Below are 25,912 nucleotides of genomic sequence, written 5' to 3' on the forward strand. Positions count from 1 at the left end.
ACATGAACATCAACATACATACTCTCTGAAGTAAAAAAATGAATGAAGGAATCAAGATTTTTCATTACGTTGCTATGATTTGTTGACTTATGTGATGTTAACTTACAAGAGGTTTACCTTACAGTGATTATCTTGAAATAGTGTACATTGTATCCATATCACACAAAGCACTTTGAATTTCCTCCCCCAAGAAATGAAACCATACAAAATAAAATTAATGCTTGGTTTAACTTTTTATTTAACATACCATGATTTATGTACATCTTGTGGACTTGCATCAATCCTATAAGCATATGTACATTAAAACTTTCATGTTGCTCATGAAATGCATTGAACTTTAGTAAATATGTACAGAGGTGCTTCTTTCCCTAGAGTCATGTTTAAAGCATAGAGCATGATTCACACGTGAGCTGCTCTTTTTTCTCTCTTTGCACATCAAATGTCAAACATATTTAATGCTCTCTGAGCACCATTTATTCACCACTCTGCTCGAAGATAGATGAAGAGCGATGTCCTCAATTTAGAATACACTGTACGTATAATCCTCGCTGAAAAAAGACTTGTCTACTTCAGTCTTCTAATGTACATGTATCAGGTAAAGACAAAGATATACATGTTACATAAAAGTGAGATATTTGTCATATACAGTGTCCCACCTGGACAAAGTCCCACTTATACAAAGAGGACTTGACAACAGGGAATTCCCAGTGTACAGACAATAGTCTTCAGAAACCATTGCAGCAGCTCATACTGCCAGTAGAGTGGACTCCCGTTATAACCGGAATTTCGTTATAACCATGTTTGTTATAACGGGAGTACACTGTAGTTTAATGTTTGTGCCATGTCACATGAAAAGGTAATTAAGGCCTCAAAGGCATTTCCAACATTGTGAGTGGCCACCTCTAGGACTGAAAAACTGCTTTGTGACTACGGGTTACTGTACCCAAAAGCCTTACATGGCTAACATACTGGTCAGTTGACTCGTCTGTCTTCATACGTGGCAGCACGCGTTCGTCTATCATTTAACTTTGACACCACCACCATGAGGCAAAAGACTGGTAGAGTACATGTATCATATTCACCTTTAGAAGTGAGCTTGCCCGAGATTTGCCCAATATGGCAACAGTTGTTAAAATGTCACCTAGATTCTATTTTTGGAATATACCGGTATTATAAACAGATGATCTGGATAGCTCACCATCAGTTTCTTGGGTAAAAGATTACCTGTAAATGTGAAAATACACATATTTAAAGCCATTCCAGTAAAACTTGCACTAGACATGTTTCCATCCATTAGTGAGGTACAACGCGAATAATATTCACAAAGAGGTAACATGCTGGATTGGTAAATTTCAATGCTTGTTTACCACCACAAAATACAAAATGCCACCAATGTAATATTAAGTTTGTGGACTGGAGTGATTTGAATGTTGTGGTGTGTGATTTGGTTGCATGCAGCATGACGTCTGATGTAGTCTGGGTGTGAGCATGTGCACAAGAATTTATGCTCAAAGTACAGTTAAACTCGCCTAAGTCGACGTCGCATGTGTCGAATAATCGCGGAAGTCGAAGATTTTAAAAAGTCCTGATTTTTCCCCATTGACTTACGTGTATTAATTCACTCACAAGTCAAATTTTTTAAGTCGAATACTCGCCTAGGTCGATGAAATTCCAAGAACACTTTCACGGAAAAACCATTGAATTCACTGTGCCTAAGTTGAATAAGATTTTATTTTGTAATAAATCACTGTCAAAATCACGAGACGCCAGTTTTTGTTTACATACAGTATATACCAAAAGAAACTTTGCGTTAATAAACGTTTCATTAACGCAAGCGGTTTCACCTGAATCGTTATTATAACGCAAACTAACGATCAGGAAAATTCACGTTTATTGTAACGGATGAGTAACGATCCCAAGCGCAAACTAACGATGTTTCGTTGACATTAACGATAGGTAACGCAAGAACTCACGCGAGATTTTGGTTTCCGTTACCCAGACCTGGTGAAAGGACGACGTATCGCCCCTGCCGAGTGTAGCGATCTATGCCTTATGTACTTAGCGGAGTCTTTTCGCGAATCGAATCACGATTTCGCGAATGGTTAATAACATTATGCGACCGGGGTCACCAAAAACGCACGCCGGGCGACCAAAAAAAAGCCGGATGTTTGCCTTCAGTTTTGGAAATGAACAGCGGTAACAATCGGCTCCATAAGACACTAGAATAAATGTCAGATGTTTGCTCTTAATTTTGGAAATGAATAGCAGTAATATTCAATGTGGATAGAGTGTCTTGCTGAAGGGCAAATATCGGGCACACCGCTCTAGCTCTCGGCTCCAGAGTAGACAACATGCATGTACATTATACATGTGTCCACGTGGTGTAACTGTAAGTCGATTTTTTTCGACTAACGCACAAGTCGAAACTCGCCTAAGTCGATGTGTTTTGCTCAGTCCCGAGAAGATCGACTTATGCGAGTTTAACTGTACTGCATAAGCTGTTATTTTCGTGAATTTCAGGAATTACAGTTGGATTGCAAAAATGTCTCCGAGCGCTAGGTAATACCTGTCCATTTAGTAAGCGGCAGAGTCAATTCGCGAAAACAACATCTCGTGAAAGTGTCTATGACCTCGTTAGCGAAAATATCTGCATGCGAAAATAACAGCGTATACAGTATCATGCATCACTGTGTGGGTGAGCAAATATTTGCCAATTCTTTGGTTACATAGGTTGGTTGAACTTTAAGTTATGTTCATAAATATGTGATGTATTGGACCATCCAAATTTACAACCATACAAGCACTACCTCTGTAATTCACACTGCTACAGGGGAAACTCGGTATAACGAACACTGCTATAACGAGATATCGGTTATAACGAGGAAATTTTCTCGGTCCCAAATTTCCTTCCACACAAGTCTATGTAAAATGCTACTCTTATAGCGAGATCGGCTATAACGAAATAACTGCTATAACGAGATAAATTTTGTGACTTCCAAACAATGAAAAACATAGTAAATGAAACCTGCTATAGCGAGGTAAAGCAAAATGCCTTCGGTAAAGCTTTACTTCGCCTGTGCTATCATCTTCGGAGATAGTAAAGCTTGATGCGCCAAAAACTGTCTTGTATACACATAATCATTTTCTTCAGTGCACTCCAGCTAGCACTGCATGTTGTACGTGTGAAGTGTGTGTTGCACGCACACTGATACATGCAGAGAATGTGGTGGGACGGCCATGTGTATACATGACATCATCATGACGTTTAGCAGGTGTGAGGCAATCTGATGCTGTGATTGGCCTTCTACTTAGGGAATTCCCTGTCTTCACACACAAGCAGTCATAATGTACATACAGAATGTGTCACATACACACACAACATTGTGCAGACCATATTCAAGCTTTCCACACAACACACACCCATACGATAACCACATACCTATCCACAGACGATCTTGATACAATCGCAAGCTATATGAATTTACAAATTCAAACATCTACAATTAATAAGAAACACATTCTTGATATTGGATTTCCTTGGCGAAAAACATCTTCTTACCCATAAAGGTGAGTAATTCCCTCACACACAATATCAAGTTATCAGTATTGATTGAAATATGATGGGTAGTCCCACATGTGCAAATTAATGTCTTTATTTTATGCCTTCTTTTATGCCTACTGATATTACGAGATATCGGCTATAACGAGGAAAATGACTCGGTCCCGACCATCTCGTTATATCGAGTTTCCACTGTACCCCTGCCCATTCTGCATACAACTGGGTAGGCATGCTGAGATCTGCCGGTCACATGACAGTATAAAACTACACATTTTGGGCAATGCAATGTGATTTTCGCACCTAAGTCTGAGTCCAAGTATTTAGTGTTCAGCAGAAAGTTCAATCGCTGTCACTAGCCACTGGTGATTCGGCTTCACTTTCTTGTTCCTGTTCTTGCTCCTCTTCCTCCTCTTCATGGCCTTCCTGCTCCTCCTCACCACTGCTGACTCCACCAAAGATCTCCTCCTCATCCCGGTCCTCCCTCTTTCCACGTTCCTCGTCATCCTCTTCCTCTTCCTCCTCCTCGTCTTCCTCCTCTTCCTCTTTTTGTTCCTCCCTTTCTTCATTTTCGCTGGCCACCTCCTGCTCACTCCCTGCCTGGGCTTCCTCCTCCTCCTCCATCTCCTCGTACTCCTCCTCTTCTCCTTCCTGGGCCTCCTCTTGCTCCACTTCCTCACCATTCCCTGCAACCTCCTCATCATCTTGATCACCATCTGGATAAAATGAAATAACATATTTTCAACTGATTCATTTTGTATGGTGCACACTGTGCATGCTTTATACAACTGGATTGAGTTAATAGTTTCATGTGACTGCTAAGGAACATTAAATGCTTTATAAGCAAGCAACCACATGATTGATGGTTTTTAGTTTTTAGATAAAGGATAAAGTGCCTTGCCTAGGGGCACAATCGCTGCTTCCAGGGGACTTGAACCAGGGATATTGTTATTGATAATCTGCAGTCTTGTCCAATGAGCCACAACAGCTCCTCAAACTTGTGCTAAGTCAAAATAAGCATTGGCATCAGGGAAGGGGTTATTTCCACTTTAATACCACCATAAACAAAAATCATAATTTCATGTGCCTTGGTGGGACCATCTTTTCTATGATGGAGCATATTTCCCCCATTTTTTTAGGGCAAAGAGGAAGGTGAACAAAATTCTGGATAAAACACAGAGAAATATTTATGAAGAAAAAAATAAAATCTTCAAAAACAAGGCAAGTGCCAAAATGTGTCTCGCCCATTCGCGTAGAAGAAATTAATGTTTTTCTAAATCCTGGAAGTTCATTGACCCCGCCTATGACCTTTGACCTTGTGGTGACCTTCAACTCCCCAAGGGACATTTACCAGCCAAGTTTGGTCACAAACGGACATATGGATCAAAAGTTATGAGCCATAATTGAAACGCACCTTAAAAACATAACATTGGGCCCTAAAAGTTCTTTGACCCCTGTCTGTGACCTTTGACCTTATGATGACCTTCAACTCCCCAAGGGACATCTACCATCCAAGTTTGGTCACAAAAAGACAAATACATCATAAGTTATGAGCTATAATCAAAACACGCCGTAAAAACTTAACATTGGACCCTAAAAGTTTGTTGACCCCTGTATGTGACCTTTGACCTTGTGGTGACCTTGAACTCCCCAAGTGACATCTACCATCCAAGTTTGGTCACAAACGGACATATTCATCAAAAGTTATGAGCCATAATTGAAATGCGCCATAAAAACTTAACATTGGGCCCTAAAGTTCATTGACCCCTGCCTGTGACCATTGACTTGGAGGTGACCTTCATGTTTGGTAAAATGTGTAACTTTGTGTAACCACTCTTCCCTCCAAGTTTGATAGAAATTAAAGTCTTCAGTAGAGAGTTATTTAAGTTTTTGTAGCGTTACGGACGGACGACGGACAGACAGACGCTGCAGGCGATCCCTTAGTCTCCCTGCACCTCCGGTGGGCTCGACAACAAGAGCAAGATTTTGGTCACTGTAAGGATTTTTATATGAGCAAATTTTATAAACATATATGGTTCACCCCATGTTTAAACATGAGATGGGTCACCAACAGCCACGATGTGGTAAATGACTAAACATTCTGTATATTTTTCTGATCTCTGCTGAGAGAATACCTCCCAAGCTGCTCCACACAAATAGAAAATGAAACAAGTTTCCAAATCAGTTTGCAATTACACGAAGCACACACTAGTTTGTCCCCGCCGAACGAGTTCGAGCAGGGGACTATGAAACGGGCTCCGTACGTGTGTGTGTCCGTCCGTCTGTCCGTCTGTGCGTCCGTGTGTGATCAAAATGTTCAATTTGCTACTTCTCTGTCATTTATGAGCCAATTTTGATTCTGTTTGCTTTATATGATAGCACTACATGGGAGCTTTGAAACTTCTACACAGAATTTCAGTTGTGACCTTTGACCTTGACCTTTGACCTATATTGTACATTTTGCTTCAAAATGCTACTCCTTCGCCATTTCTAACCCGATTTCGATTCCGTTTGCTTTGTGTGATGGCACTAGGTGAGGGCTTCAAAACTTCTACACAGAATTTTGACCTTTGACTTCTTTGACCTTTGACCTTGATTTTTTACCTATATTGTACATTAGCTACAAAATGCTACTCCTTCGCCATTTCTAACCCGATTTCAATTCCATTTGCTTTATGTGATGGCACTAGGTGAGGGCTTCAAAACTTCTACGCAGAATTTTGACCTTTGACTTCTTTGACCTTTGACCTTGATTTTTTACCGATATTGTACATTTTGCTACAAAATGCTACTCCTTCGCCACTTCTAACCTGATTTCGATTCTGTTTGCCTTATGTGATGGCACTAGGTGAGGGCTTCAAAACTTCTACACAGAATTTTGACCTTTGACTTCTTTGACCTCTGACCTTGATTTTTGACCTATATTGTACATTGGCTACAAAATGCTACTCCGCCATTTCTAACCCGATTTCGATTCTGTTTACCCTGTGTGATGGCACTAGGTGAGGGCTTCAAAACTTCTACACAGAATTTTGACCTTTGACTTCTTTGACCTCTGACCTTGATTTTTGACCTATATTGTACATTGGCTACAAAATGCTACTCCGCCATTTCTAACCCGATTTCGATTCTGTTTACCCTATGTGATGGCACTAGGTGAGGGCTTCAAAACTTCTACACAGAATTTTGACCTTTGACTTCTTTGACCTTTGACCTTGATTCTTTACCTATATTGTACATTTTGCTACTAAATGCTACTTCCGGCGGGGACATATATTACGCACCGCGTAATTTCAATTTTTCCTTGTTTCTTTTAACATTCCATTCTCATCAGCAAAGCAGCCCTGTGTAAAATAGGATACCACCTACAAGATTTATCAGATTCTATTGCATCCTCTCACCAAATTCCTGCTGCTTTTCCCTGTCCTCGTCTTCCTCCTCCTCTCCACTCTCAGCCTCGCCTGCCTCTCCTTCCTCTGCTCTGCCCTCTTCCTCCTCCTCTCCCTCCCCTTCTTCAGCCATCTCCAGTAGAGTCTCCTCCTCCTCCTCCTCCTCTTCCTCCTCTTGTGGCACGTTCTCCAGTTGGTTCATTCGGATATCCTAATCAAAATAAATTTGAAAATCATCTTGCAGATTACCCATTTATGGCATTTTGTTCATTTACATAACACTGAAAATAAACTTTGGAGAGCTCAGATTATATCTCATGCCACTCATTGTACTAATGTTGTTACCACTTCATTTAATGTGTGTGTTTGCCCCCCCCCCCCAATTTTTACCCTTAACTCTGATACAAAGACCTTTGGACTAAACTGAAAGATAAATTAAGTCACGTCTCATAAGTAAATGAATGGATATATGGGTTATTTTATCGGTATGTTGACACCCTTTTCCAACATCCTCATCTAAATATGCAATTGAATCACTTCAAAAGTAAACTCCTGGTTAATAATTACTTGATATACACTATTATCACTTGTTGGTAGTGGTGGAAACAAAGAGCTAGATGGCTTAGGGGAATTTCCCTTGGGCACCATTTCAACTGCAGGCATCGAGCGCTATTATGATTAGAGGATTTGCAACTTTCGATAACAGCTGACCATGCAGTCCATGTTAAGAAAATGACACGCGCAAATACCATGCATTTGACGAAATCACACGGCGTACCTGCAGGCATTATGTTGATCCACAAAATTATGACATCCTTGCACAGTATTGAGCAACATTCAAACTTCGTCATGTCTTTTTTTTTTCTTTTACACTGTACATCTAAATAACTGCCAAATTACTTGAGGCAATTGTGTCAGGTGATTTGTTGACATGTGAATGTTGACTAACACAGGATTTCATAGGAAGTAACAGAAGAATAATTGCATCGGCAACACTTCGTGGTGGAGGCATACATGTAAATATCAGAACTATTGCATTTAATTGTATTTTGTGATTACAGTGATAGCAGACTTAAAAGACTGAACGGTCAAGTAATCTCTTCTACTCCTCTGCCATCCCCATGATATGAAATCATCATCTGACCTGCATGTTTGATTCCTGGTCAGTAAGCTCCCTATGTTTGACCACCAGGACTGAGTTACTGGAGGGACCTTCCTTCACTCTCCTCTTGCTCAGCCTCACCCTGAAATTAAGAACAAAACGCAAACTAAATGTGTCAACAAATTTGTTTGTTTGTCTGTTTTTGTTTTTGTTTTTGTTTTTCAAAAAGGGTTTTTTGGCACTTTATAGCATGCACACAAGATAGGTCACTAAAAACTATGAAAATGTGATACAAACAGGGACAACTTGTATTCATAATACATACACAGTAACATATAATACTTACAACACTTTCATAAAAACCATGCAGGCCACTGGCTGCTGTATGTCTATGCATACAATACTTGCACATTCTCAATTATTATCAACTTTTTGGCATTTTTCCTTCAAAGAAGTTTACTGATATCCAAGCAGGTTTTGATAGCATATACAGTATATCAATTATTCAGTGTTTCTTTTAGCAAGTAATAATGCATCCATAATGAGGGGTGAAATAAACGCCCTTAAGCATGCATTTACTTCCTGCAGAGTTTGTACAAGTACCTTGTTTCCAACTCATTGTAGAAAACACCTTTGCCCTTCCTGAAGACAAAGAAGTAGTTTTCCTCGTAGCCTCTACTTGCTTTGTTCTTCACATTCCAGTTGTACTCCCTGGTAAGCTTATATTCGTATCTGCAAAACACATATGAAATAAAGATACAAACAACTTACAAAAGCTTAAAGGACAAGTTCACCTTCATAAACATAAGGATTGAGAAAATGCAACAATATTAGTAGAACACATCGGTGAAAGTTTGAAGAAAATTGGACAATCGGTGCAAAAGTTATGAATTTTTTAAATTTTTGAGTTGGAACCGCTGGATGAGGAGACTACTACAGCTTGTGAGTCATATGCGTACAACAGTATAAAGAAAATATAAAAGAAAATTCAACATATTTTCACTTTTTTCGCATAATAAAAGAGCAATTGACTTGCCTCTTTCTAAAGGCAGGGGGAATAGTATTACCCATAACATTTATCGGTAACGAGTCAAGGGAATGTGTACATTTTTCAAAAGATGGAATTTTGTGAAATTCTCTTTATATTTTCCTTATATTGTTGTACGCATGTGACATCTAAGTTATTCATACACTGCAGTAGTCTTCTCATCCAGCGGGTACTGCACAAAAACTTCAAAAATTCATAACTTTTGAACGGATTGTCTGATTTTCCTCAAACTTTCAATGATGTGTTCTACTAATATTGCTACATTCTCTCAATCCTTATGTTTATGAAGGTGAACTTGTCCTTTAATATTGTTGTACAGTGGTACCTTGTTATAACGAGTTCAGATATAGTGAGATAACTGATTTTAGGAACTAATTTTGCAGGCTCCATTCCTTTCAGACTCTTTTGTTTTTATCCTTGATATAACAAGATACTTGGTACAATGGAAATTTCAGCGGGCCAAAGCAGCTTGTTACATCAGGGTTCACCTGTAGGCCTACTATTTCAATAATGGTGTTGATGACTTCATACTGCCAGACTCATATCAGCTGCCATCTGCTTTATCTCATTTGTGTCCCTAGCAAATATTTCATAGTGCATAGTGGTCTTGGACTCCAGCAGGCCCATCCAGTAATTTACTACTCTTATCGCCAGTGTTTCTGCATCACATATGATGGTCACTCTTATAGCCTTGGAAATTATGATCTGACTGAGAGCATAATAAACTCAAGAAAACCTTTTGTGCATTCATTTGTTTTTTGAAGCAAGACATGCAATGTTTATCCATTTTTTCATTTTTGATAAGGGAGATATGCCGTTAACATTTATGGCAGACATGTAATACAAAAAAAAAATTGAGTGATTTCCCTGTCTATAGTGGTAGTCTGTCTATAAAGGTCATCTTTTACAATTTCCTCAGGTGGTCACAATATGCAGCTTTGACTGACATTGAGATATGCATGTTTTCCAAAGAAGACCTTCATATTCATGTCATGAAATAGCTACACAAAAACACCCCTTCTTAGCATATACTGTGGAAAGTTGAAACGTAACATTGTTGTTGTTATTGTATATTACAATTACATATGGAATCTTCTACCAGCACGGGGCTGAACTGCTGAAATACAGGCACCACTTACTCTTCGCCCTCCATGTAGTCAATGTCTTCCTCAAAGTCCCGTTTGCGTTTGCGGCAAGTCTCCTCATTTGGAAGAAAGTAGCCAACGAATTGCTCCTCACTCTCATCTACCATACCTCTGCAAAACCACAAGAAATGGCAAAGAGCTTATAGAGACGAACGACTGTCACATTATTTGCACAAAACAAAAGATCAATGACGATCGAGGCAGCAAGGCAGCTATAGTCTGCAGCAGACACAACACTGAGGAAACTCGCAACTCTTGGGAACATGATTAAGGAGGAGCACACATGTTGTCTTGTTAGTTTTATTGTTGGAACATTATATTGTGCTGTACGGCCAGGGAGAAGAGAGAGGATTTTGATTAACCTATCAGGCAGTTCCTTGTAACAACACCCAATCTGTACAACTGTTCACAATAGTACTTTGCTGACAGATGCATAAAAACACAAATCCATTCATTTTGCTTTTTTTTTTTCTATTCTTCTCCATCTATTGATAACTACTTTATGTGCATGAGTCTATATCTTCTGAGGTTAGATGTGAGAATTTGATAAAGCAAAAGTGCTTTCTAAATCTGTGAACAACTGAAATGATATATAGCTGTATGAAAGATGAGATTGGTGCAGTGTGCCAAGTTCTATGCTACATCACACACAGCCAAAATGATTGCCACAGCATGCAGTGATTCGGCTTTGCTTCTTTCCCGAATTTTTCATCGCCAATGATCCAAGTGGGACTGCTTTTTGTAAGTTTGTTGTGTTGCTTTAGTAGCACATTTGCATTATTGAAAAGCAATGGCTGCACAGCCAGGCAAGTGTTCTTTCATTTTCTTTCACCAAATGGAATGTTACGGAGGTATCAGTAAAAATTGCATCCATGACAACCAACATCATCATGAAACACCAAAGCTCACCTGATCATGGCCTGGGACATTTCTTCCAGTTGCTCGTGTGTTGCCTTCCCCCTAACTGCTGGATCCGAGTCAAAGATGACTTGGGCACATGGGTGAATCCAGGTCTGAAGAACACATCATATATTGAGCTCAAGAGCAAATTGTATTTTCATTTTCAACTTTATTTCAAAGAAACGTCTTGATTTGGGGGATTTCATGCAGGGTGTGGTGAAGACCATAACTTCCTCTGATATCCTTCAACACAAAGGATATCTATAACATAATTTAGCTTTTAAATGATCAGTTTGGTTATCTTTACTATCAATATTTCACCAATAATGTATTTTGTCATTGCTACATGTGTTATACTTTATACAGTACCTTAGTTTACTTGGGCTTGTACCTCTGCAAAACAATACGGAGACTCCAACTCTCCCGTTTTCGACGGGAGATCTCCCGCCAAAAACCCATTTTTGCAAAATCTCCCGTTCTCCCGCTTGAGATTTAATTTCTCCCGCCCTGGCTCTGTGTCTCCCGTTGGAAAGGATTTCTTACTTATTGCTATCGTATGTTGAAAAAATAATCCTTAGATAGCACCAGAGAGCATCTAGAACCTATAGGATCTTCGCGCTTCGCACACATCAACTTGGAGTCCCCCGTTTTCTTGGGGTTTCGGGCTGGAGAATCTCCAGATCAGAAGGTGCTTGGGGTTGGAGTCTCTGACAATATAGCCTGCCGCACACACCAAAACAATACTGGTTTGTTGGAAGATTCTATCACAAAAGAGAAGCAGTGCTGCACTAACAACAATGTTGCTCTAAATTTAGAAATTGTGAAATTCTTACCTCAAAATCAGGGAATACAGGAAGGATTTCAAGTGGCGTGACATGTGGCTTGCTGTAATGTTTATCAATCTGTAGGATAGAAAGACAGTGTACAAAAGATTAGCAAGATGGATAGAATTCAGAGTAGAGAAATCATATGGATGTTAGCCATGTACCAGACATGTACACAGTCTTTAATTTACATTTTGATGAATTTACTGATCTTCACTACAGACCAATGATTGCCTGTGCACTACATCAATTAACATCATCATTGGACTTACCTATGAATCAATGGCCATAAGACAACATTATCACTTATTTTACTGGTCTTTGACCTTTTATACTGCCAGTTTAGGCAACTACAGTTGAACCTCTCGTATCCGGACAAGTCGGGACCGGGGCTCATCTGGATAAAGGATTTGGCCGGATACGGGAGACTCAATGCTTTATACATGTACATATACATCCACATGTACTGATGTAGTCTATTGTAGTACCACATGTAGTAATGTGTATACTGCAACCTTTTCATTGTTACACTCAGTCACAGACCCCAAAATAGAGGTTCGTGTTTGCAAGAATGAAATAATTTTCTTTTATAAATTCTATATAAATTTTACCTAAATAATTATTAAGAAATGTATCAAGTATATGAAATTCATGTGTGTTTGTGTAGGAGTTCTCAAGGAGTTGGGAATCCCCCTTTCCTCCCGTAATCATTAAAGAAAAAAAAAATCACGGCGAGATTGCGTCCGTATAATAGAGAGATCCGGATAAAAGGAGGCCAGATAAGAGAGGTTCAACTGTACTTGCGATTCATTCTCAATCTTCTCACCACTCACTGGATAATCATAGCTGAAGATATGGCTAACAAATTCACATCTTAAACCACAGTGCAGTGACCTTTGACCTTTAGGGATTTTGCTTCAAATGGATGTATGAACAGACAGACAAATGGGCAACCAGAAAACAAAATGCCTCCGGCACCCCTAAAGACGGATGCATAAATATGATTCCTGCAAGTGTATCTGAAAGCACACTTGTTTAGTTATTAAGAAGTTTCTCCTGCACTTTTAAAGGGACCATACAGTTCTGGTTGAGAACTAACTTCAGGTTTCTAACATTTTGTGTTGAGATAATGAGAAATCTCTTATGAAATATGAAAGAGCATGTAATTCCAAGAGGGATTTCACATTTATTCGATGAAAATTGGTTTCAAATTGCCGAGATATCCAAAACAGAACAATCCTAATGAAAGGTGGGAGTCTCTTATTTCACTTTGTTTTTGGATGTCTCAGCCATTCTAAAATCGATTTTCATCTACTGAACTTTGAATTCCTCTTAGAATGGTACTATGTATGCTCTGTATTATTTCATAAGTGGTTTCTTGGTATCTTGCAAAAAGTTTAGTGCGCAATCTTCATCTCCACCAGCACTATACTATCCCTTTTAAGTCACCTTCATAAGCAAATACACTCAGAAAAAAAAAAGAAAGTAAACACTTTTTCAAGTTTATATTTCTCATAGAATATTTGGCTAGAAGTTAATGTATTATATACCATATTGAAGGCAATTTAATTGGCTATCAGTCTAGTAGGTCAATATGAAGGGAAACTTTACGCATGAGTGAACACCTTTGTTTTTCTCTTCCAAGGCACAAAAGCAAAAATTGCAAAAATGAACAAGTTGTCATTCATGTGCAAGTGCTCTTCCATATTACAATAATAACAAAAGACAGATTTAACACAATCAGATGCATTAATTAAGTTGCAAAAAATAAACCTTTGAGCTTTATATCTTTGAAGCCCAAAATATCAACAAAGGCCAAAAATAAAGGAGAAAAACAAAGAATCTTTGGTCAAATCCAAATTCAAATGAAACAAGGAAAAGTAGAAATTACGCGGTGCGTAATATATGTCCCCGCCGGAAGTAGCATTTTGTATCAAAATGTACAATACAGGTCAAAAATCAAGGTCAAAGGTCAAAGAAGTCAAAGGTCAAAATTCTGTGTAGAAAGTTTTGAAGCCCTCACCTGCTGCCATCACATAAAGCAAACGGAATCGAAATCGGGTTAGAAATGGCGAAGGAGTAGCATTTTGTAGCCAATGTACAATATAGGTCAAAAATCAAGGTCAAAGGTCAAAGAAGTCAAAGGTCAAAATTCTGTGTAAAAGTTTTGAAGCCCTCACCTAGTGCCATCACATAAAGCAAACTGAATCGAAATCGGGTTAGAAATGGCGAAGGAGTAGCATTTTGTAGCAAAATGTACAATACAGGTCAAAAATCAAGGTCAAAGGTCAAAGAAGTCAAAGGTCAAAATTCTGTGTAAAAGTTTTGAAGCCCTCACCCAGTGCCATCACATAAAGCAAACAGAATCGAAATCGGGTTAGAAATGGCGAAGGAGTAGCATTTTGTAGCAAAATGTACAATACAGGTCAAAAATCAAGGTCAAAGGTCAAAGAAGTCAAAGGTCAAAATTCTGTGTAGAACTTTTGAAGCCCTTACCTAGTGCCATCACATAAAGCAAACAGAATCGAAATCGGGTTAGAAATGGTGAAGGAGTAGCATTTTGTAACCATTGTACAATATAGGTCAAAAATCAAGGTCAAAGGTCAAAGAAGTCAAGGGTCAAAATTCTGTGTAGAAGTTTTGAAGCCCTCACCTAGTGCCATCACATAAAGCAAACGGAATCGAATCGGGTTAGAAATGGCGAAGGAGTAGCATTTTGTAGCAAAATGTACAATAAAGGTAAAAAAATCAAGGTCAAAGGTCAAAGAAGTCAAAGGTCAAAATTCTGTGTTGAAGTTTTGAAGCCCTTAACTAGTGCCATCACATAAAGCAAACGGAATTGAAATCGGGTTAGAAATGGCGAAGGAGTAGCATTTTGTAGCAAAATATACAATATAGGTCAAAGGTCAAGGTCAAAGGTCACAACTGAAATTCTGTGTAGAAGTTTCAAAGCTCCCACATAGTGCTATCATATAAAGTAAAGAGAATCAAAATTGGCTCATAAATGACAGAGAAGTAGCAAATTGAAGATTTTGATCACACACGGACGCACGGACACACGGACGGACACACACACGGACACACACACGTACGGAGCCCGTTTCATAGTCCCCTGCTCGAACTCGTTCGGCGGGGACAATAAGAGAAGAAGCAATATTAACAAAAATGGTAGAAATTTCAATTTGTTTTCAAACGAGGAAAATTGTAGATAATCAGATTTGGTCATGAATCCTTAAATTACTACATAACAAGAGTGAAATAAAGAAATTTTGTTTATTTAATCATCTTTATGCCATTTATGCCTTTATCAAGCTGACAGAATCTCACTTTCCTCCTTTAGTTTCCCATTTTGTTTTTGTTTGATGTTATAAAGAGATAAAGAGAACAAAATTTTGTTTTTGCTATATCATTCATGTCTCTCATTGTGTTAAACTGGCTTTTGTTGTCATTGTTATCTTGAAGGGCATTGCCATATGAAAGACAACTTTTCAAATTTTGCAATTTTTACTTTTGTGCCTTGGCGGGCAAGAATGAATGTGTTCACTCATGCGAAAAGTTCCCTTTTAAATTAACCTACTAACATGATAGCCAATTAAATTACCTTTAATATGGTATATAATACATTGATTTTCATCAAAATCTTCTATGAAAAATATGACCTCAAAAAAGTGTTTACTTTCTTTTTTTGCTGAGTGTACATTGTTAAACTGATTTCGATTACTCATGTTTACCTCATGTTGAAGAGGGTTATTTTTTTTTTTCAAAATATTCATAGACCTCTTTCTTGTCATTTTTTCTCAATGTTCCAAGACTTATCAGTCTTTTGTCTACTGCATTGAGAAGTACAGTATGTAACATGGATTTTTAAAACAGCAAATAAAAATCCTAACACTTCCATATAACATCAGATGAGTATTCTATAAGCTTCAAGAGTTTGAAAAAGAAACATTATATATATCATATCAAATGGTTCAACATCTATGGCCATTACGAGACTTACAGGTTTCTTGGCATCCTCAAAGGTCTTCTGAATAGCATTGATTTGGTTACTTCTGTCCTTGTAGAGATCTTCCTCATTGAACTGTTTCTTGAGATGGTATGCAACTCTGTAAATTGATTGATTGATTTGAATTCATTTCCACTTTGTGTTCACAAAAACAAGAAACATACATAGCTGAGTCACATTGATTAATATTATACAATAACATTTTGAAGTTTTTTTTCTTTTTTTAATGTACAAAAATAATTGAAACCTTTATTCTAATACATTGCAATAAATGGTGAATAAGTAGTATTCATATAAACCAAAGTGGGGGAGCCTAAATCAAAAGCACAACATGTATTACTTAAGCTCCCGAAAATTGAAAATGAAAAACAAAGGTGAGAAAATGAGAATAGACTTTGTGTGTACTCTGTAACACCACCATTTAAAAGGCCCTTGCATATGTGTTACATGCATTTCATCATCACTGGTAAATTACCATTTAAAATATAGAGCAAAAAAATGTGCAGTTTAGAAGAACTCTCATAAGAGAAGTACAGAAATATGGTGAGGAGATATTCTTCTTTCAGAATGTGGTAAGATGCTTGTTAATGAAGCAAGTTCAGAAGCGTTATAACTTGACTCCATTCTCAGTTCTTTGTATTCAAGCTGTAAATCACTTACTTGGTTTCAACCTTGTCTCTGCTGTACTGTGACCTGTTGTACTCACTGGAGATATACTCAGTCTTTCTCAACCATGACACGCTTTTTGTGTGTTGCCTTGACCTGAATCAAAGATCAAAACAAAGCATGCCAAATATAGAAGGGTGATGCAGACATGTACTCTTTCATGTCTTTTCAAATGAAGTCTATTAAGCATGCTGCATATTGTAAACAACATCACATCACGACACAAATTATGAATGTTGAAGATAAAAAGAATTTTGTTGTATATGTTTGAGCATCAAGATACTAGCACTGTATGTTTGACAACATGCACTGGTTATCTGATGTCTTACTGTGTACATTACATACAGAATCAACGTACTGACACTATTCACAATGTAACACCAGACATATAACATCACGTTTAAGCATTATTGACATGTTTCAATTGGTGTTCATTTCTTACACTCTTTACAGCTTCATTTTGTTTGTGTCACAAAATTCAGAACGTCAATGATCAGCTCCAAGATGTGTTATATAAAAATCTTTGCAGGGATTTCAAACAACTCATTCATGATATGTGAGAAAAAGACATATTTCTATATCACAAAGGAACTATTAGTTTATGAGTTTTGTTTGTTTTGGGTTTTGTTTTTTTTGCTTTTTACTATACTGTAGATCAGCTTGCAAGAGTTGACCTCACCAAATTTGGGAGGTGTAAGACACTTAGGGATATTATGGGTAAATTTGAGGAACACACCTCTTAGAATCCCCAGGTGTGACAGTGTCTTCCTCTAACAGTTTCTCGTCGGCAGCATCATGCTCTACAAATGGTTCTGTGATGATCAAGAAAAGAAACATTCACTAATTACAAGCTACCCACAAAACTGGAGACAACATGGGTAAAAAGCTCTTGGGGGAACATGAACAATGAATATACTTAAGCAATACCAGGTAGGTCAGGTAAATAATTAGACAACAGCTGGAAAAGCAAAGTATGACCATTTCAGTTGATGAATTAGAAAGAAAATACTCCTAAAAAAAAAAAAAAAAATGGGGGGGGGGAAGAGAAGTACTATCCAAGTATGGCAACACTGATGCAATGTCATACAGTCAAACAGCCATTTCCAGAAAGCTGCCATGTGGGATGATAATTGACACAGAAGCAATAATTGTGATCTGAAGTTATTGCCTGACTTTGACTAAACTTTCACATATCAGTTGCTTCTTAAATGTTCTACCTTTCTATTCTAATGATTCTTCCCTTGAACATCTCTTTGAGTGAATAATGATAAAAACAAAACAAAACAGCAGATACATCACCTGGCAGCCTGTAGGTGTCAGGGTTGATGAGATCAATGGTGACACCAAGGTCATGTTCAGCCAGCAGCTCATGCTTGTAGTTTCTCTCGAGAGAAGTGGCATTGTACTGCACAAAACGGTTGGCCTCAAAGGGGTATGTGATGAACTTCGGGTCGAATGGAATGTCTGGGAGAGCATTGCCATACTTTACTCGGCAGACAATATCAGATCTAATAACAAACACAAACCATAACAATATATACTGCTACCATTGTATGCATGTATTTAGATTCTATGTATGTATGTCCACACACATTGTTTGTATATGGCTCACTACTTTCATTTAGCGGAACACCATCTCAACTATGACCATTCGTTGCAACAGTATGAAGACAGACTTCAGCATTCTTTACAGGCAAGTTTTCATTCATGAGCACAAGACCTCTCATTTCCATGCTCATTTACAGTGCAACAAAAGCAGACATCTTGCATGATGCATCATAAGGATGCTTCGAGACAAATTACCAAATGTTACCTTGTCATGAACTTCCTTTCATTATTCAAATCATTCACTTTCATCAAAGTTTTTTATTTTCACCACACTGGCATACCACATAATACTGTACGAGCTGAAATTTTCACGTACAGATATTTTCGTGAATTGCTACTTGAAGGGCATTTTCGCGTGTTGTTAATTTCGCGGTTGCGAGGGTCTAACTGAACTTAGTTATTCACGCATTGTTATTTTCGCGGCTCAAAGGCGATTCACGAAATTCACGAAAATAAAACCAACACGGAAATTTCAGCTCGTACAGTATATTGATCTAAAATAATTTTTGTGTGTCTTTTTGTTGCACGTTTTAATGAAATCTTAAAAGCTTTACCCTTATAGACTAGAAATGAAAGTCTTACCTTGCTGGACCAGTTGCGGAGCGAGACCTGAGATGCAGAGAAGAAGAAAATTAACAGTGTCTTAATGCCCTAGCATTCTCACATGATTTTGTGTATCTTGTCTTTCAGAACAGACATTCTTTGATGTATCGAGACAGACACAAAGGACATGCTTCAGTTTGCTGACTGCAAGGTATTGGTATAATTCACTCATACATTTGAAATATACATTGTGTACATGATAGATCTGTTTACATCTATCATGTAATACTAGGCAGTGACATCAAAATCTGTCAATATATAAACAGTGAACTTGAAATCGTGTGAATGAATTTAGAATGAAATTCAGTTCAACACCAGTAACATCACCACGAACATCTTAAACGAGACTACAGTCTAGTCAAGTTCATTCATGTGTGATCAAGTCTTTGATCTTACTCTTTGTTATAAACTACTCAAGTAATGATGAATTCAATCTAATATTTCAAGCCACACAAATCAATCACTGTGAATTCAATTTGAGTCAAATTTTTGAGAAAAAAAAATATCATGTCCCCATATTGCTAGGCAGCCTACTGATATACAAGTTCCCTTATTTACATACACGGGTAGCATCTGGGTCTACAAAAAGCACAGTGTTTGTTAGTACCGGTTGTCAAATGTGACCCCCACATTAGCACACACACTGCATAACTATCATTTTCAGGGTACACATAGCATCTACTAGAAATTTAGGACTTAACTCCCAAAATACTGCTGTTTATGACAGTGTTACACTGTTTGCAATTGAATTCAAATATATACATTTTACACATAGTATACAGCATGTGAATTGCTGTTATACACGTACACTGTGCATGTTAACTACATTCAATATCCACACTAGGTGGGAAAATGGTTGGTCTAATGTTGGGACAATGCCATAACAAGGTGAAAAAGAAGTTGTTATGATGGTGGTCTAATGCAGGGATAACATCATATTGCAAGGTGGAAAAATGGTTCGTATAACATTGGTCTAATGCTAGGGTGACATCATAACAAGGTGGAAAAGTTGTTGGTAAAACGCAGGTCTGTCGTGATGATGTCATAACCATGACCAGGATGTCCAGTGTGACAGTAATAGCAACATTTAATGAAAAGCAGATTTCTGCAATATAGTCAAGGAAACTAACACATTGTGAGTTAATTAGTATGTAAGTTGCTAAATATGTTTAATAGCTTGATTCTCAGCACTGAAACTTCAAAAATTCATAAATTTTGAACAAATTGTCTGATTTTCCTCAAACTTTCACTGATGTGTTCTACTAAGATTGCTGCATTCACTCAATCCACATTAATGAGGGTGAACTTGTCCTTTTGAACAATAATGTCAATGCCATACCATAAGTCATATGAAGCATCACGCGTTACCCCAGGGTACCACGTTGTGTAGCGCACCTCAAGTCCACTCGAGGACAGCCGCAGAGAAATGCATGCACTGTGTAAGCGTGTACATAGTCATTCCCATGCCACTGTACTGCATGTTATACTACGCTTGCATGGCACGCTGTGCTAGCAATAGCGTGCAGTGATTGCAGTGCAGTGCAGTGCAGTGCAGTGCAGTGCAGTGCAGTGCAGTGCAGTGCAGAGCAGTGCAGTGCAGTGCAGTGTGCAGTGCAGCGCAGTGCAGTGCAGAGCAGTCAAAGATCGTACATGTACGATCTTTGGTACAGTGCAGTGCAGTGCAGTGCCTAGCGTGCGAAAGCTCCAGCACCAAAATAAATTCCACTTTTTTGGCAACCCAGGGTACAACCTTTTTAAAAAAATAAATAATTCAACAAATTGGCTGATTTTTATTTGGTACCCTGGGGTACCATTTATGTCATCATAGTTGGGTGTCCAATACACTGACACCCTAATGTTTTTCTATCAATAATACTAATAGATACTTAAAATATCTCACAATTTGCCTGAAATTTCACTCACATGTAGATAAGGTACCGGTACTCTGAATTCACAAGCGCGCATTAAAAATGTGATTTGTGGTACATGCTCAAAGATAACTGCTTCAAACGTATGGGTTGTTATTTTGACGCACTCAGTTGCACCGTAATTTTGAAACTAACATGATGATATTGACAATACGTGTGAAATGCACGTAATGCTTTTCCAATGTGCATTTGTAATCTATGGTATCATTGTTTTGCTGTTGATCTTTTTTATTATTGGATTTTTCAGTAATATTTCGACATCATCAAATCCCCAGTGCAAAATGCAAAACCACTGCTTGTATTCTCAAGCGTGAAAGTTTGTTCTTTTGTGCGCAATGCCAATGCTATAAATAGAGGGATATCAGTTTCAATGACTACTGCGTCGCGTCGATGTGTTGGACACCGACTGTACTGTCCAACATTACATAGACACCTTGTCCTATATGGAATGGGGGATTGCCATGCCGATGCGATGATGCATGGGATCACAGACAATAGGATATCCTCTTCCTCCTGACTTCATTGCTACCACCTTTCTTCTTCTTCTTCTTGTCAGAAGTCATAATCTGCTTCCTTCTCCAACCTTGTTGATGGCAGGAGTATGACGATTCTTGCACTTGCAGATCTTGTATTCTTGGTTTAGAACCCCTATAAAGAATCACATCCAAGATCATAATATTCACCTATAAGCTGACCATTGTAAACACACGTCCATTTTAGGCCACTCCACTGTCATGTTGCCACACTTTGTTTTTTGTGGCTGAGACTCAGAGAGAGAGGATTGCTCGTAACTCACCCCTAGCCCTACCCTACCATAACCTAACGCATACGCGCATTCTTCGCGTTCGGGCTGTGTTTCGCAGCTACCCATAACCATTCCCTAACTTGGCAACTGCAGTGTGCATGCTGCACAAGTGCAGTAATCTTAAGTGTAGTGTGGAGTAAGTACAATTTTGGGCGCTAGTGTACTTTCGCACCTCTTTGTCAAACAACCTCCAAACAAGCGCAGACTCACCCTGGTTATTTAGTAACCAAAAATACTTCCATCTGAGTCTCCAAAGTCGAATATAAGTGAAAATTTTTACACTTTTAGCGTTTACAAGTGTCGAAAAATCGTTGGAAAATCTTGATCGCTATCACTGGAATTGCTGCTCTGAGAGCAAGCGCAGTTATGAATTGGTCTGAATGTAGCGATACAGGTAGTCAGCGGCTTTTTCTATGGTGTCGTTGAAAAGCTAAAAATTGTTTTTTCCTTGTCCTCAGCCAAGTTTTCCGTTAGCGGTTGTGTCCAAGTCTTCCGTTAGCAGTTGTAGCTTCATGGCAGCGGTTGAGCGTGTGAGTGAGTGTATGCTGGCTGCCACTTATATCTTTCTCTTTCTTTTCTTTCTTTTCTTCTTTTATTTTCAGGTAGAATCTATACCCTTCCTTCCTAGCAATCATTTCTTTGTGATTTTCCTAGGCTTCTCTCTTTCTCAAAGGAGTTCCTTTTTGACTGTGTAGATCTACTTTCTGCCTATTTTTTGTTTCCTTCATGGGTTGTTTTTCCCTCCAATTACAAGGGTCTTTCTTTTCTATCCTCTCCAATATCTTTTTCTTACATGTCATTCTAATGATTTTTTCCCTTTATTTCCCATTCAGTCTGTATTTAATTCTTTCTTGCCTTCACATTCATCTTTGCTTTCATCCAGGTTTGATTCATCTTTTTTGTTCTCAATTTGTAACTCTTTATAGTAATTGCTTTCCTCCTTTATTTTCAAACTTATCCATCTCTCCCTTGCTTTCCTTTATGATGCAAGTTTCTCTTCTTTCTTTCCTTCTTTTAGTGAACGCCTATTTTGTAAACCTTTTGTTTCATTTTTTGTGGGTTTGACTTTTTTGATACAGTGTACCTTTGAGTATCTCCTTTCCCCCTTTTCCTAGCCTTTCCCTATATATTCTTCACCCTTATCTTATCACCACATTTGCACAATCTTCTTTCATTCACGCCAATTAACATACACACACACTTTTTTGTCTTTGTCAATCTTTTGTTTTTCTTTCTTCTTCATAGAGACAAACAAATTATTTCTTTGCAAAATAACACAAATTTTTTATTATAGAAACATATTCTACATTGTCAATATCAAATACACAAATCTTGATTTACCTTGATTCAACATCACAGTAAACTAATGTAAATCAAGAATTTTGTATATAAAACAAAACACACACACAAACACACACAAAATTCACTGTATGACCAACCCCAATCCTAAAATCGCTATACCGCCACTCGGTAGAAGCCAAGAGAAAGGTGGAAAAAGTATTTTCTTTTCAAGGACACGTCCCACCATAGAAGAACTGTCTGCTCCTACTCTTGTTGAGTCTTGCTACAGCTGTGCAACGCAGTTAGCGCCGAGCGAGTAGCTGCGATCGAGATTATAACGAGTAGATAAGTGACAAAATGGTGAAATTCCATTTCTGCTGGACTTGAATCTCACTCAGAGGCAAGTATTTGACAAACAGGTGCGAAAGTACACTAGCGCCCAATTTTGCATTTACTAGTATACCCAGTCATTAGCCGGGTTCACACGTACACCAATTAGCGGGATACAAATCTCGAGATTTGCATCGCGATCGTCATCCCGAGTTTTTTGCACGTGTGGACAGAAAAAACCTGAAAATTAGCGGGATAAGCATCGCGATGCTAATCCCAAGAAATCTTGCGCTGGTTCGTCAATTAGCGGGATAATTGGCCCCGCGCTGGTACGTGTAAACGGTCGGGATTAGAATCTCGAGTTTTTATATCCCATCATGCAATGCGCACATCACAACAGCGAGGCCTCTGCGAAGAGGTCCTTCACCTCTTTGGAGCACAACAACAACAGCGCGCGAACCACACCACTGACGCATAAAAGACAATGGACAAAGGTAAGTGCGCACAGGCAGTGATAGAGAAGGGCGCTGTGTGACCCAGTTTGCAGGCTTTGCTGTTATCTCTATCGGCAATTAGCGGGATAATTCGGTACGTGTGGACACTCGCCAAATTAGCGGGATACCGATCGCGATCGCTATCCCGCTAATTTGGTACGTGTGGACGCTCGCAAAAAAACTCGGGATGTGCATCGCGATCGTCATCCCGCTAATTTGTATGTGTGAACCCGGCTAATGGGTGTCCGGACAGGTTGTGGGACCGGACGCATACTGTAAAGTGCGTCTGGTTTGACAATGACGCGCCTACATCAGTCCGGGAAACCCGCTCATGAGGACCGCCCCCTCGTACGAGGACTGTCCCTCCTCATGAGGACCTCCCCCCCGCCTCATGAGGCCCCCCATTCACTTCTTATTCATCTCACATCTGACGTATAAATTGTCGCAACTTTGCACGGTGATTTTTTGTTACACACACATGTCCACTATCCATGATGAAAAGAAGAAAAAATCCTGTCTGGTTTTTTTTTCAAAAATCGAGTTTTAATCAACCGATGCAGAGCGCCCATCAAAACACGGGCGCCAGCGCGTTTGCACAATGCAAGACTGCCGCACCTAGCGGCCTGATCCGACTAAATATTTTCGATGCTTTTTTCTGCGGCTCTCACCTCTCCGCGCACGAATCAGCCTCGTGAAGCTGAAGTCTGACATCTTTTTACACAAATTCGTAACGAGAAAAATTAAATCAGTACTAACGTGATCTTGTCCATATATTCCAAATTACTATTCCACACTAATAGAGTAGGTGGGTAGATGACATACTCCAGTTTGTTAGCAAAATAATCACTTTGTAGGTATGACGAGTTCACTTTCTTCGTCAATTCCGCCCACGATTCCGCCGCCCGCTTACCGTTTGGGCGCTTTCTCTGGAATCATCCCGCGACGCGACGTACGTCGCATCATATCACGCATCCAGCACATACCAGTCTGGTATGTGCTGGATGCGTGATGTGATGCGACGTACGTCGCGTTGCGGGATGATTCCAGAAAAAGCGCCCAAACGGCGGAATCGTGGGCGGAATTGACGAGGAAAGTGAACTCGTCTTTCCTACAAAGTGATTATTTTGCTAACAAACTGGAGTATGTCATCTACCCACCTACTCTATCAGTGTGGAATAGTAATTTGGAATGTATGGACAAGATCAGGTTAGTACTGATTTAATTTTTCTCGTTACGAATTTGTGTAAAAAGATGTCAGACTTCAGCTTCACGAGGCTGATTCGTGCGCGGAGAGGTGAGAGCCGCAGAAAAAAGCATCGAAAACATTTAGTCGGATCAGGCCGCTAGGTGCGGCAGTCTTGCATTGTGCGAACGCGCTGGCGCCCGTGTTTTGATGGGCGCTCTGCATCGGTTGATTAAAACTCGATTTTTGAAAAAAAAAAACAGACAGGATTTTTTCTTCTTTTCATCATGGATTGTGGACATGTGTGTGTAACAAAAAATCACTGTGCAAAGTTGCGACAATTTATACGTCAAATGTGAGAATGAGAGATGAATAAGAAGTGAATGGGGGGGGGGGGGCCTCATGAGGCGTTCCTCGGGGGGCCTCATGAGGCGGGGGGGAGGTCCTCATGAGGAGGGACAGTCCTCGTACGCGGGGGCAGTCCTCATGAGCGGGTTTCCCGGACTGACATAAACAGTTGTTTGTCAGTGACGAGCTGCGCGTAAATGCGTATTCAAAGTAGAATAAGCAAGTCAGTACGCGAGAGTCTTAAGTGTCCGGACACCCAACCCCCCATCTTATTCCTAGTTCTTATAGACCATCTACAGCGTATGACGCCTGTGATACAGCGTAGCACGAACTACTCAAATTTGTGTTAGTAACGTTAGACACTTGTTAGTACTACAAAAAACAAAGGTGTACTGTAGCTGTACCTCGCTCGGGTCTTAGCTAACCGCTAGTTTCTACTCACTTTCGATCTCGATCCTTCCTCTCCCCACTTTGAATTGTAGGTGGCATATTTTGGTCGGTATAATGAAGAGGTGCCGTAAGTCTGCTGCGTCTCGACTTGAGATATCGAACACTATCAGTAGCTGTGTGTGCCGATAGGCGCTCAGATGATTGATGACATCGGTATCGCGATCGGCATCTATTATGCTGTGACGTGCATCATGATGTCGACCTGTCCTGTGTGTGTGTACAACATGTACGATCTTTGCCTTGATG

General features: G+C 39.2%; 1 protein-coding gene across 1 annotated transcript; it reads right to left on the reverse strand.

Annotated features, from left to right (window-relative positions):
- Positions 1-176: 176 nt before the first annotated feature.
- Positions 177-25,804, reverse strand: LOC139737627 (RNA polymerase II-associated factor 1 homolog). The gene is made up of 13 exons (XM_071648300.1): positions 25,659-25,804; positions 18,827-18,853; positions 17,936-18,144; positions 17,373-17,448; positions 16,631-16,732; positions 15,965-16,070; positions 11,974-12,042; positions 11,150-11,253; positions 10,235-10,351; positions 8,651-8,779; positions 8,090-8,189; positions 6,958-7,156; positions 177-4,272 (listed from the first exon to the last, which is right to left on the reverse strand). Exons 1-13 carry the CDS (start codon positions 25,703-25,705, stop codon positions 3,899-3,901), a joined length of 1,659 nt encoding a protein of 552 aa, XP_071504401.1. The 5' UTR covers positions 25,706-25,804; the 3' UTR covers positions 177-3,898.
- Between the last annotated feature and the right edge of the window lie 108 nt (positions 25,805-25,912).

This window comes from Diadema antillarum, unplaced genomic scaffold (genome assembly GCF_040938485.1).
Source record: "Diadema antillarum isolate AM-2024a unplaced genomic scaffold, OU_Dant_1.0 seq00000697_RagTag, whole genome shotgun sequence".
In the NCBI taxonomy this organism is placed as follows: Eukaryota; Metazoa; Echinodermata; class Echinoidea; order Diadematoida; family Diadematidae; genus Diadema; species Diadema antillarum.

What these genes read in the sequence shown, in the direction of transcription:
- LOC139737627 (XM_071648300.1), bottom strand. Translation starts at nt 25,705, where the DNA reads ATGCCACCTACAATTCAAAGTGGGGAGAGGAAGGATCGAGATCGAAA. An exon ending in AGAGACAAGGTTGAAACCAA is followed by an intron (nt 16,071 to 16,630) that starts GTAAGTGATTTA and finishes ATCAATTTACAG; the next exon opens with AGTTGCATACCATCTCAAGA. An exon ending in TACAATGAGTTGGAAACAAG is followed by an intron (nt 8,190 to 8,650) that starts GTACTTGTACAA and finishes TCTTAATTTCAG; the next exon opens with GGTGAGGCTGAGCAAGAGGA.